The 13581-nt window shown below is 43.4% G+C and overlaps 1 protein-coding gene across 1 annotated transcript in view; it reads right to left on the reverse strand.

Moving 5' to 3' along the window:
• itga9 (integrin, alpha 9) overlaps positions 1-13581 on the reverse strand; it is a 39178-nt gene that overhangs the window by 24702 nt on the left and 895 nt on the right. Inside the window, exons 3-15 of the mRNA XM_029521828.1 lie at positions 12443-12549; positions 10139-10262; positions 9046-9113; positions 6677-6806; positions 6510-6595; positions 6352-6414; positions 5772-5909; positions 5309-5414; positions 3455-3549; positions 3004-3094; positions 2671-2716; positions 2404-2558; positions 638-798 (exon numbers count right to left, since the gene is read on the reverse strand). Coding sequence (XP_029377688.1) covers positions 638-798; positions 2404-2558; positions 2671-2716; positions 3004-3094; positions 3455-3549; positions 5309-5414; positions 5772-5909; positions 6352-6414; positions 6510-6595; positions 6677-6806; positions 9046-9113; positions 10139-10262; positions 12443-12549 — 1370 coding nt within the window. The remainder of the gene's footprint in view (positions 1-637; positions 799-2403; positions 2559-2670; positions 2717-3003; positions 3095-3454; positions 3550-5308; positions 5415-5771; positions 5910-6351; positions 6415-6509; positions 6596-6676; positions 6807-9045; positions 9114-10138; positions 10263-12442; positions 12550-13581) is intronic.

Below are 13581 nucleotides of genomic sequence, written 5' to 3' on the forward strand. Positions count from 1 at the left end.
TCAGCAGCAGCTCAGCCTCCCACAGTGAAAGTGCCTGGAGAGAGCCATTAAGAATGCCAGTGAAATTAACAGCCCTGCAGTGCGTCTCTGTATTAGAGCAGATGAAACATGGACGCTGGCCTCAGGATAAGGACCCTCTCCAGGGCGACACTACTAAATCACAGAGGAACACAATAGAGGGACTATGCAATGACAAAGAAAACTCTGTTTCCTGTTTCTTTCAGATTCTGCAGAAGCACACTTGAGAGCAGCACGGCTTCTCAAATCATCAAGCGCCTGACTGTTACCTTTAACCTGACCTGGCTGGGTGGCACAAATAGCTTCACAGCAGATGTCTGCCGTGCCCTCAGCTACAGTGGCCAAGGTTTTCCCATCATTGTGAGATCATTGTGATAATCCTTTTCTTTACCCTGACATTTTTTAAATGGACATGTTCTCTCTAATGTTACAACAAAAAATAATAAGAAGAAAACAAGTAGTAAGAACAACAGGCAAAATGAGAAGATAACGTCATATCACAAATCAACACTCCAGGGAAAGAAGGCTCAGGGTCATGGGAAAGCGACCGAGAGAGCAGCTGAGGACATGAGCCAAAATAAAAAACCAGCAGCAGTAGGGCGCGATGATTCAAACCTACCTTTACGTAGGCAGTGTAGCGCTGGCACTCCTCCCTGTTGATGTCCAGGCTGAGCTGCTGGCTCATCTGGCTGATCTGAGATCCACCCTGAATGAAGTAAACCCGGGAAGGCTGGCTCTTCTTCCGCTTATCCACGTCAGCCGTCAAGTTGTACAGCAACTCTGTGAAGAGTCAGACACGCTGTGATGCACAACATCCACGAACAGCAGCAGTTCCTTCGCCAAAGAGGTCTTTCTCTCATGGGCGCCATCACAACATGTTATTGCAGTCAGTTCAATGTGGGCCAGAGGAAACGATGGGAACATGTTTGGCATTTGGGGAAATCATCTGATATCAACTTAACAAAAATCTTTTGTCCAATGGTTCCATAAAATTGGGAAATTTTTTTGTAAATTTTGATTAAATCAAAATAAGAAGATTTCAATTTAAAGCATAATGAATGTCATTTACATCCAGAGACCATTTAGAAACAAATTTGAGAAGAGCTACACATTATAAACTGTATTACTGTGAGCTCAAGCTGGATTGGAAATTTATATAAAAAAAAAATATATATATATATATATATTTTTTTTTTTTTTTTTTGTAGCTTCAGCTGAGCAGACAAGGATTAATTGAAAAAAGGAAATTAGTTTTCCAACCAGGGGGGCAGAAGAAGTATTGCTATGAAAGAAAACTCAATAAAAACATTCCTACTGGTCCCACCCCTGGTTTTAATGCCACTGAGACACTTCTAATGTATATTGAATCAAAAAATCATAAGCACGAAGTCAAACATTACTAATGTTTCCGAGAAAACCATATATGAGCCTCTGGCCGTTTAAAGCCCATTCCTCTGAATGAATCAGCTTCAGTCTGTAGTAATTGCTTCAAGAGGGTGTCACACTGGTAAAACGGTGGGAGGGGTGGCAAACACACCCCAGTCAGACCAAAGTCTACTGTTCCCTCCGTCAAACAGGGAACGCCATGAGCTCACTACAGAGGAGGCAAAGGAAGGCTTCATTACAGGAGTCACCAAACACATGGTGCTGCACTTTCCATGATGTTCGCCAGAAGGCTGAACAGAGGAGCTTTATTCCTGCGAGCCAGGATGTAGTCATTATGTAACTACAGGGCTCCTACTCCCCTGGGGAGGGAAGGGTGGGCAGAAATGACCCCACCCAAGCAGTGAAACAGCACTGCACCTCACCTCTCAACAGGATCCGCACCCAAGCGTGAAGGCTGAAGCGTAAACCATCGGGCCAGAAGCGTGCACGACGCACGAGCCACGAGCCAAAGGCTAACCGCACTGGTGAGCACGAGCTCGGCATGATCATGTTTACAATGTTTCTTCATTCAAAGCTCATCCAGTATGAATTTCAATTCCCCATGATGTGTAATATATCTGCTATCAATCAGCATCACACATTCATACATGACTGTCGGGTTCTTAAAAAGAAGAAAGCCACTGTGTTAGGCAACAAGTGGTTGAAATAGCTGTTTTTACATTTCTGAGTATATGAGAAACATCTTGATTTCTGAGTTGGAGATGCAGTCGGTGTTACCAAACTAGCTTCAGTCTTTGCATGCTTCACACACAGACTCACAGTGCTATCAATCTCCCGATGGCCCGCAAGACAGCTACATTTCTCAATAAAACTATATCTGTATTCAGTTAAAATACACTAAAATATGACCTAAGGCTTCTGCTGGATCAACCTCATGGCAGACATGTGTTTTGATTTCTTCTTCATGTAGCTAAGTAGCTTGTGAGTATTTGTCCTCACCAATCTGTCCGGGCAGCTGTCGCCCCCGGAAGCGCATGCAGACAATGGCGTTGAAGCAGTTCAGGTTCTGGTGGCCCTCGTGACACTGCGGCACAGAGATGTTGATGGAGATGGGAAGGAAGATGGAGATATCCACTGTGATGACAGGTCGGGACCTACGACCACATCAGCAGACACAGAGGAGGAGAGATCGGACAATAAAAAGCAATCAGATGCAGAAAAAAATAGAATCACTGCTGCGTCACAGAGATTGATGGAGCTACTCACCTCAGCAGCACCACGCTGTCAGCCATGAAAGCCCCAATTGTGACATCTGCAATAAACAAACAGAAGTGCTTTTGACTGAAAAAGCCACAAGGAAGATAGGATATAAATTCAACATCTGACAGCGGCCTGTACACGCGCAGACAAAGCACAGGGATCTTGTCAGCTGTGGAATGCAGTAAACAAGATGTGTCTATCACGAGAAGAGAATGAAGGCGTAAAACCATGCTGGGGAAAAACCACACATTTAACAATCACAAACCCTTTTCCAGTTGATGTGTTGTTATTCCATTTCACAGATTTTTCAAGCCCTCGTCCAGCCTGCTGTGACTGTACCTGTGTAACCGTTTCCATCCATGTCCACGTTGCCAGAGATCGACTGGCCAAACATCTGCAGGCCAGGGTTTACACTGCGCCCCGACAGTTTCTACAACAGAGAATACCAGCCGTCAGCAAACACGTGAGCCAACATGGAAAAGAGCGCGTTGTGTAATACGTTTTTGCTCTGTGTTTGTTTTTCATAGATGAAAGATCTTTGCTTTTACAGACTTGTAGTAAAAACCACACTGGGTAGCACAGGTGGGCACTGAGGCTCTAAACAGGAGGTAACAGCTAACTTGGCTATCACCAGAGCCCAAACATACACCTCTAATTCTAATTTGTTTAATTCGTACACAAAAAATAATAATAATACAGACGGTGAGAGAAAAGGAAAAAAATGGGATATTTCTTTGCCTATCATTAAAAGTCAAACTTCAATGTGTGTTCACACTTGGAGGTGTCTCACCATGGAGTATTTGCCGATGATCCCTGCTGCATCCCCGTGGTAGATATAAACAGCCCCTCCATAGTCATCCTCTTTTGGTGCCCCTATGGCTACATCTGAGGGGACAAATGGAGGACAAAAAGGTCTTTCTGTGTAAAAGCCGGAACAGGAATGAATGCACACATAAATGGCCGTGTGTTTGTGGATGTGTACAAAAGCTTTCATTAACCCTCTGTTTACTTTCAACAGGGCCAGTGCATGGGAAACAAGCTGTTACAGTAAGGCTTTTAATAGACAATTAAGTGTTGTTAGTGGCCATAAAAACTTGTGCGACCTCTGAGAAAGTGGAAACAAGGCTATAAAGTGCTGGCAAGGGGCAGTGAAACAACGTCCCCTTATGCCATTGCCCAACAAAAGGCCATATATAAACTTTCTTTTTATAAACTGAAACACCTCTGTGTCATGCAGTACAGCATACCAAAACAGAAACGATAGAAGAATGGTGCTATTTTTTTTTTTTTATGTCTCACAGTAATTGAGTCATGATGTAGACATTTATAGAAATAGTTTTTTCTCAGTGGAAGCAAATCGGTATTATTTCTTCAGTGGTGCTTTAAAATGAAATGGTAGCAGCTAGTAGGTCAGCAAATAAGTCTGGCTGTTTCGACACTTTGAGTTGCAGGATGAGTTATATATCCCAGCTGCCAGCTTTCCTTTGCACACACACACAAACACGCACACACACGATGCCAGGCTGCAAGCCTTGAGGCGTATCACACACAGAGATGAAACAAGGCAGCAGAGTGGGAGACAGACTCCAAGTCTGGGGACGTGGGGGACAAGGGGGCCAGCAAGAGGACAGACAGCGTAAGATGTACGTCTCTCTGTGTGCGAGGATGATTCAATTTGCATCTGGATGAATCTGTGCACAAAGAGCGAGAAAGGGCAATACTCTCTACACATCCTCGCTCCCTGCAGGATAATGGATACAAAATGTGTGTGAAAATGACGGGGTTCTGTTGCAACTACTGTGCTACTCGGCCGGCCAACATTTGCTTATGAGCTGATGTGAAAAATATAAACCGTGTAACTTTATTGCCCACCAGATGACAGAGGAGATGGCTTTGTTGCATGACTGCAGGAAAAGAAAATCACTGAATACTGTAACAAAGTGGTTTGAATATCCTGGATTATGTAATCATTGTACACTGGAGGACTTTTACAAGACTGCTACTTATAACCAGCTTTGTTCTGACATCTCACCAGTGGCTCCATGTTGATGGACAACACCGGCCTGTTAGGCCTGTTTTGAAATCTCTCCTTTTTAGTGCATTTGTGGCTACTCTGGCATCTGAGAAAGAAAGTCGGGTTGTAAATGCAGTAGTTGATTTAGAATTAAACACTCTCTGGTGTGAACAGAAAGGACATTAATATCCAAAGCGGAAAAATGGCTGACAATAATGTACATTACAAACGAATGGTGTTAAATGAACTAAAACACGTAAAATCCCCCAGTGTGGCCCTTGGAGTCAGTCCCGTCGTGACTCCGTTACACAGGTATCAGATGTTAGCAGTTCCTTTGAGGAACTATTCAAAAAGTGCAAAAAAAATTAACATCAATGGACTCGTGACCGTTAAAATTTATGTTGGGACCCATTGGAGGACCTTGAACCAACAGGTAGGGTCACGCCAGTATGTTGAAAGTTCCTCAAACAGTATATATATCATTAAGTCAGGAACTTGAATGTGCTCAAAATGATGCAAGATTTATAATTCAAAGGAAAACTGCCTGAGTCAAAAGTGAAAAAGAGGACATTAGACAGAGGAGGAGGACAGGACAGAAGCCAATAAGGGGGCATGTTCCTTTGTGCTGACCTTGATAGCCATCGTCATCAATGTCTCCGATCGCAGCGATGCTCTCTCCAAAGTGAGCATTGTAAGCACTGTCACCAGTCAAAACACCACCCTCCTCCATCACCCCCTGCAACAAGGCACAGACAGGAGAGCAGTTTATACACATAGTCGGCAAGAAAGAGTTTACAGCTCCGGTGAAATGACTGAAGCCTTTCCCAGATAAAATGATTTGTTGGTTGGCAATAAATACAATGTGTTCTTCTTGGTCGGCCAGATAATCTCACAATGCTCCACTGTTTTCAGTCCAGTAACGTGATAGGCCAACGGTCAGGAATAATTCAAACACGAGGAAAGCTAAAAAAAAAAAAAAATCGGCCCGAAGAGGAGTTCAGGTCTGCACAGGTCAAACCCAGAGAGAGTGTGTAGTAAATAAAAATTTCCAGTTGCGGTATCGTGTTCCCGCCGACCTACAGATCCCACTCACGTTGCCCTTGCTGAGGTACACAGACACCTGGCCCTCGTCCCGGAGCTGGCTGTGCATGGGTGCCCCCACCAGCAGGTCCGACAGGCCGTCCTGGTTCAGATCAACTGCACACAATGAGGAGCCAAAGTAAGAGCCCATCTGGAACCAAGCCGAGCCACAGAGCAATGGGTCAGATCACAGACACTGCTTCACTCCGTCAGTTCATACAATCGACACATCGCTCTGACTGGTTTCCTCCCCCCCGTCACAGCTCGACCAATATTAAAGGAATATTTACACAACTTATGTCCGACTTCCCTTTATTTTCTCTACATGAAAAACATTAGCTCTCTCCTAGGCTTCGGTTTCTCAAGATTGTGCTCCAAGTTTAAAATGTTTCATTGTCTCAACACTGAAAGCAGATGTAAACAGTGTGGTTCTGACAACGGAGCATTTAGAGTCGACCACATGATTCCTGAGGCAGATTAGGTTAAAATACATATTGCTGTGTTCCTGTAGAAAAAGGAACAACCTCGATGTAATATATGTCCTTCAAAATGAATAAAAAGACATCAGTCAGAAACCTTATCTGAGCTCATACCATTTTCCCTGAGGCTTGAAAACTCTTCACCAAAGACATGCCGTCAATTTTGAAAATGTAAACCTGCAGGGGAGAAATTACAAAATCACTGCAGCGAGCGACACAAGAGGTCTTCATGCCAACAGCGGGAGATACAGCAGAAAGATGAAGTCTCTCACTTTCCCGCTGCCGCTGTGCTGAGGCGCTCCTGCAGCGATGTCTATTACATTAGGAGAGGAGAAGTGTCCTGCAGTCACTGCATAGCCTGGAGACACAGACAGTAATCTTCTCATTGGTACTGATGCATTAGACATTGATCACAAATGTCCTCGTGAGACACTCATACCCAGGTAGCTGTATCTGTGGGAGTCCATATCTTCTTTGTTCGGACTGTAGAAAGTGTCAGAAGTCAGGTTGTACACCTTGATTGTTCCCGTCCAGTAGTATGACCCCGGTGCCCCCATGACCACCAGCTCCTGAAAATCAATCAGACGCCGACACATTCATTGAGTGTAGCAGCTTGCTGACGAGAGTGGAGAAAAAAAGGAAAATGAAAGGAGCCGCTGGGTGAACTTCTGGTTAACCGAAGGCCGCAGACGGGTTTGTGCTATCTGCTCTGAACCACACATCCAGATGGCACGCCCGCTGAAGCTTTGATGTGATGAGGAATTCAGAGCCGGAGCGAAATTGACAGCTGTAAAATTAGTTGTTAAAACAGCCATCGCATGTATTGACGGAAGCCGAGCACGAGAGTTAAAGATGCTCCATTAAAAGATGCAGCAAAAGTTTCAGTTACACCAGCACGTGTGTGGTCAGCGCTGGGAGCTCGTGCTGCACACAAACAGAGTAAACAGCGCAGTGATGACCTTACTCAGCACTATACATTCCCCGCACTGTGGTGTCAAACATCTGGGCACCACCAGGCGTGTGGACTGCGGTTCAGACAAGGATAAGGTTTAACAGTTGGATGGCTTTTCTTTAAATTCCTCACATTCTTTTAAAAGTGTGTGTGTGTGTGTGGGGTTGTAATGCTTTAACAGATCAACAATGACGATCTCAGCTCGTAAAATAAGAAAAAAAAGAAAAAAAAGGAGCAACCCAAAGAGGATTTCTCTTTTGGTTTAAAACAGTTCAACAGAATCTTTTCTTTTCACCGCCATCCTCACATCGTTCCTTCCATCTTAAATATTGCTCACATTTCGCATTTTCAGCAGTGAATGGCACTTTCAGATGTCGCTCGACATTGTGTTGAAACACACACATCAGAGAACCTGCAGTAAAGGTTCAAGTTCCCAGGCAGTTAGTGTGAAATGATCCCATTTCGCTTTAATAACGCTAACCGGTTGCCTTGTATTGAGATGGTGACAATATAGGACAGCTGCCATCTTGTAAAAGTATAACAGCTGTTTGTAATAATGCACATTAATGTAAAATCTCCTTTTATGTTCTTACAACTACATTGTAGTGTTTGTTACAAACAATTTTTAATTGCTTTAATGCTCCTTACAAATGAACTAGAAGGCTGTAAAGTAAAATGTTATTTTTTTTATATGGAAAATAGAAAAAATTCAACAGTTTCTTCATAAAATAGGTGACATTTTCCAATTCCTTCGTCCGTACAACAGCGCCAAAACCCAAAGATATTCAGATTCAAATGATATGAAGCAGAGAGAGAAATTATGTAAAGTCAGCAGATTTGCTGAGGTTCAGTTAAAAGTTAACATATTAACGATATTTAGCAAGGAAATAAAAAAAATAAAACAAAAAACTGCACTTGTTGCATTACATCTCCGTCAGAGTATCTCTCCCCAGTGAGAAAGCCCCCCCCCCACCGAGGAAAACAGTGGTGCTCTCAGGACACATTTCCAGGCCGCTGTACTTTACTGTATGTCCCAAATTAAGTGTGACTGTAATCTGAGACTTAAAAAGGACCTTCGCAGAACATGCTGCTCTCAGGGAACATCAGGAAGGAGTTACATTACTAACAAAATGTCTAAACTGATCACGTTTACATTTTTTTAAATTTAAATTTTTACATATTTTCCTGTGAAAATACATTTGGCAGAAATGCTTGAAGATGTTAAATCTATTTGACCTCGCTCTTGCCACGCCGACATGCGGGAGACCAAAGGCTGCTGGGACGGTAGGAGAAGATATTTGTGCCAGGAAGGCTGAAGTGAATGTAAAAAAACAGAAGGGAACCTGTGCTTTGGCGAAAGGGAAGCTCATATTTTCTCAAACACTTTATCTCATGGAGCCGCACCAGAGGTCAGGCGAGGCCGCTGCAGCCTTTCCTTACAATTCAGTGTCTGCCTATGGAAACATAAGCTGACAGTCATCAGCACTTCAGTCACCAGAGCGCTGACCGACACATGTATCCCACAGCAAAATTCACATTTTCCACATGATTTGACTTCGGCTTAAACAGCCCTCAGCTCCTTTGTCACATCAGGCATGTGGTTGTGTTAATGGTGATCACACTTTCAACTGCGAAAAGGGATTCCCCCGGGTTGGGAAAAGGAAAGGGGAATGAGAAAGAGCAAAAACTTTCTCTTTATGCATCATTTTCATGAATAAAATGCTCTTTTTAAGTCGTGAAGCTCCATTGATGAGTGTCCAAACTCACCATTGATGAGTTCAGGTGACAAGATAATATTAAAGACAATAAAGACAATATTACACGTATCAAGAAGATGAACAGGCAATGTTACTGACCTCTGTAAAAACTCCCGCTATCCCAGCTTGGCACGAGCCGTGCTCTTCCCCATACTTCTGCTTATAGTCTGTAAGAAAAAACAAACCACAAATTATTTCACTCTGTGCTCCAGCCAGCATTTACTGGAGTTTTTCCTGCATTTCATATGGAGCTAGTCAAAGTCCCAGTCCCATCCAAGAGGAAAAGGGGCAGAAAGCAGCCTGAGAAGAGCTTTTACTTTGGAGAAAGAAGTGGAGGAGGGGGGACAGCCATGTTCTCAGGTTACAAAAATATTGAGCTTGGATCTGCACAAAATGCACTGTAAATAATGCCCCATGCAAAGCCTGTCCGGCTTCTCCGCCGCTGCTGGCAACAAGAGTTATGGAAGGAAGTGAAGTCCTGACCTGGGAGCACAATTAAGGTGTAAAACAGCCTTTGATAAATAGCTGTCACATATCAGAACATATGGGGTAGACATTTGTACGAGTCAGCTATGAATGTCACGCAGAAAATGTTCTTCGAATGAAACTTGATTTTCAGTGTTGTAGCGTGCACAAAAAGGAAAACAACCTGCGGCACAAATGGATTTGATTTACTACAAGAAGAACAAAATTGGATTTCTCTATTTTGGAAGAAAGTTTCTTGACTAACTGTACGTCCTTCGTTGGTGATTGATTTCACCGAAAAATGAAAAGTTAAGGCATCAGTGGAGTGAATGGAGTTCATCCGGAGAGAGAGACGGATAAAGGAAATAGAGATTTTGGGGGGAAAGCAGGACATTACCAAAGTCACTGGGGCTCATCCTCTGGGGAGCCTCATTATCTGCAGCAAATCCGCTGCTTGAGTGGCAAAACATATTTTTGATGTGCGTCAATTTTTTTTTTTTTTTTTGATGTGTTCTTTCTTCAAATCTTTAGAGCTTTTAACGTTACTCAAAAAATAAGAATAAATTACACTTAAGTGCTTTCAACACATGTGACCCTCCCTGATTTTAAGACGTTATGGGTCACGTTGGTTGGAAGCCACTGGAATAAACCAAGAATAAATATCTTTTTGAGTGTCTAATAATATTAGTTTCTGTGAAGGGAAACCCTGATCAAACGTATAACGTACCTTCATAACAAGGGATGAGCGGCTTGGTCCTGCCCTGCAGCGTTGTGGGGATGATGGAGCAGTATCCATGCGGGAGGATGTGCTCGGAGTCGTAGTACACGTTCTTCCAGCGATGAGCACAGGCCTGCAGGAGCGGCAAATAAATTCAGACACACGCTCATTTTGTAAACACAAACATGTCAAGCTGACAATTTGAGCCCCATCTTCACTCGGCTGGAGTCAGAGAGTCTTTGTGGCTGTCGGATGAGCAGGGGGGGGTTAAAGCCCATCCATAACCCTGACCACACGGTCTGTGGTGTGAATATCTGTGTTCCCAAGCAGCAATTAATGTGGAGCAAGAAATAACTGCACTTTTAAGATTTGTGTTTTCAGACTCCTCATTTGAAAACAGCTCATCCAGGCTCTGCAAACAACAAGAGAGGACCAAAAGTTCAGACAGCTAAAAAAGAAAAACAAACAAAAAACAAAATTAAACAAAGAACAGAAGATTGGAAACTGAATGTGCCGCTGCTGAAGCGAGGAGAACATTTCTTTAACTGACAGAGAATAATTCTAAAAACAATATTTTGTCGGTGTGTTTTTCAAAGTAAAACAAAGCAAAGGGGAGAATATAGACTGGATTTGGAACGCAGCACAGATCCGGCCACACATATACAGTATGTGTAAATGTGGTAATGATTTAGTACCCCGGGGTACAGCGGTGGGGCTCCTGTGGCTCTGGGGACAGTTTTGGACGCCTCTGTGCAGACAAAGTTCACTTCATTTCCCTCCGCACAGCTTAACTCCCCGCGAACCCCTCCCACACACACACACACACACACACACACACAGTCAGTATAAATGCATATAAGAGGGGGGCTTATTGTGAGCACACACAGAGCGTCAGATGACCTGCGTTGAGAAACAAAGGGCAGCTCTACCAACAGTAGTAGCAATACCAGCAAGAGCTCTCCCTCTTAAGCAGATGCAGAATCTTTGGAAGAAAAAAAAAAAAAGTTCAATCAGCTGACGTAAACAGAGCGAAAGGAGCTGATTGCAGCAGCTGACAGGTTCTGTCGAGGCAGCAAAGGAGGCTTTCATGGTTGCAGTGGAGGGCTGTTGTCACAATACAGACCTTAGTGGTCACAAACATGGTCCTCAATCAAAGCCAGGCTGAAATCAGTGCAAACATCTGCCAAGCAGCCGTTTCTGTTCTGTTGCACAGAAACGTGAGTCCATTCAGATGAGATTAATAAACACACACCAAAAAAAAAAAAAAAAAAAAAAGAAGAAGAAGAAGAAAAAGGCTGAACAACACGTAGCAGTGGAAAGTCACCACCTTCCTTTTATCATGACCCTCCCTGAGGGGGCCAAAGAATGTGTAGCTAAAAGCTTGTTGTTAAACAACATCACACCCCCCCCCCAACCACCCACCCCGACAACGCCATGAGCTTTTCAACTTTTGACTGACGAGCAAAGCCAAGGGTGATGGTTTCAAAAGCCGTGCCAGTAAATTCCAATGAGGTGGAAAAAATTGACCAGAGACAAACACATCGAGGGGGAATTCAATGGCTGAGCAGTCCAAGCAGTTATCTGGACATCTTCAGAGAGAGGAATTCTTTTGATTGTTCTGACACTGCGGGGTGCAGTTCAATCAGCAGCAGGTATTCAAGCACATTCACACCTGCCATGAATGTTTCAAGAGCTCCCCGGCTCCACCGCTGGAGTGCCCCCTCACTGCCCACCCCGGGACGCCGGGGTTAACATTTAATGAAAGGCCAGCCTCAGACGGGACCACTGCAGAGGGGCTGAAGCCTAAACAAACTCTGCCAGCCGCCCTGAGATCTCTGTGAAAACTCCCAGCCAAACACCTCTGGGATTAACACCACTAGTTAGTCCTGTACTACCTCTAACTTTACTTCTGACAAACCCTGTTTCACTGCCTCCTCCAGCTCCAGACATGAGCTAAATGTTTTACAGTATTATGTAACCACTCAGCAGCTTCCAAATCTCTCTGACTTTAGTTTTCGGTCCAACTTTGGAAAAGAGAAAAAAATAAATAAATAAAACAAAAACAATCCAAATGAGGACTTAGGTTCAGTTTTTTTTTTTTTTTTTTTTACCAGTGCTATGCTCAGAGGTTTTGACACAGACTGGAAGGACAGGGAGGGCTGTAAAAGTTGGGACCAACTGTGGTTTAACTGTGCGGTTCATGGTAAGACATTTGTAACAATGATGTCGGTGTAATTGTTTTTGTTTTTTAGGAGCGCGCTGTACATGGTTCGCATTAGAAAAAAAAATCAGCTGAAGCATTCCCGAACTCACCAGGATTTTGCCGTTGGGTCTGTCCTGGCGGGCCAGGCTAACCCCCATCCACTCATCATCCCTGTCTCCCTGGCACGTCTTCCCACACGACTCTCTCGGCTTGTTTCCTGAAAGACAATGAGTGCAGTTTACAGACATTGAGTCATCAGGATGGAGGACTTCTTTTTGCAGCAAGTAACTTGTTGCTTGTGAGTCGCTGTCAGCTTTTTCTTTGCTGGTTTTTGTTATTCGTTTCTGCTGAATCTGCAAATAGTAGCCGTACAGTTGACACTCACTCAAATCCATTATGAAATCTGTGACACTGGATTGTTGAAATTTATATGTAGATATATAAGAGGTGAACAGGCCTTGTGTACTGATAATTGTTTTGTATGAACACACAAAATACACAAACATTTTATCAGGATCAATCTGATAATTATTTCTCAGGAAACTGATCGATTACAATCACAAACACACCAGAAAACACCACAAAGTCCTCGGTCTTTATGAAATGTCATCAAATGGGTCATGTTGTTCCCAACCAACAGCAGATAAGCTGCTGATTCTTACGTCACAGACACAGGAACCAAAGAATGGTTGCCTATTGCTTCAGAAATGAACAGATGATTATCAAAATAGGTGCACGTAAATTTTCTTTCACTCATCTAATTGATTTATAGTCAAACTTTTGCAGCTGCACTTTTTTTTTTTTTTTTTTTTAAAAAGGTTGTGATGTATGTGTCAGGAATTTTGTAGCTAAAACTAAAACTAAAACTCAAAACAAATAAAGGCATTGCCCCTAAAAGACTTCAGAAGTATCTCTTTCTCGGTATCAGCCTTGATGCGGATATCAGTATGTCTATTCTCTTCCTCCCTGATTCATACACGTAGCTGTGTGGGGTTGGGCTTCTTTAAGCATGTCAGGGTCCAGCTCATCTGGCCACTCAGGAGTCAGGGGTACTGTTGACTGTGATCACTGGTTTTATTTTGTGAGTTTTGGTGACACATTGACAGAGCGGAGGGTTAATATTAAAGCCATGTCTTCACCTCCAACCCCTGCCGGGCTGTACTTTTTTTCTGGCTCATATGCTTAGAAAATATTCCAAGAGGCAGAGGCATAAATCATATTTAACAAAATATTTATGGACCTCTGCGCA

Source organism: Echeneis naucrates, chromosome 15 (assembly GCF_900963305.1).
Source record: "Echeneis naucrates chromosome 15, fEcheNa1.1, whole genome shotgun sequence".
Taxonomy (NCBI): Eukaryota; Metazoa; Chordata; class Actinopteri; order Carangiformes; family Echeneidae; genus Echeneis; species Echeneis naucrates.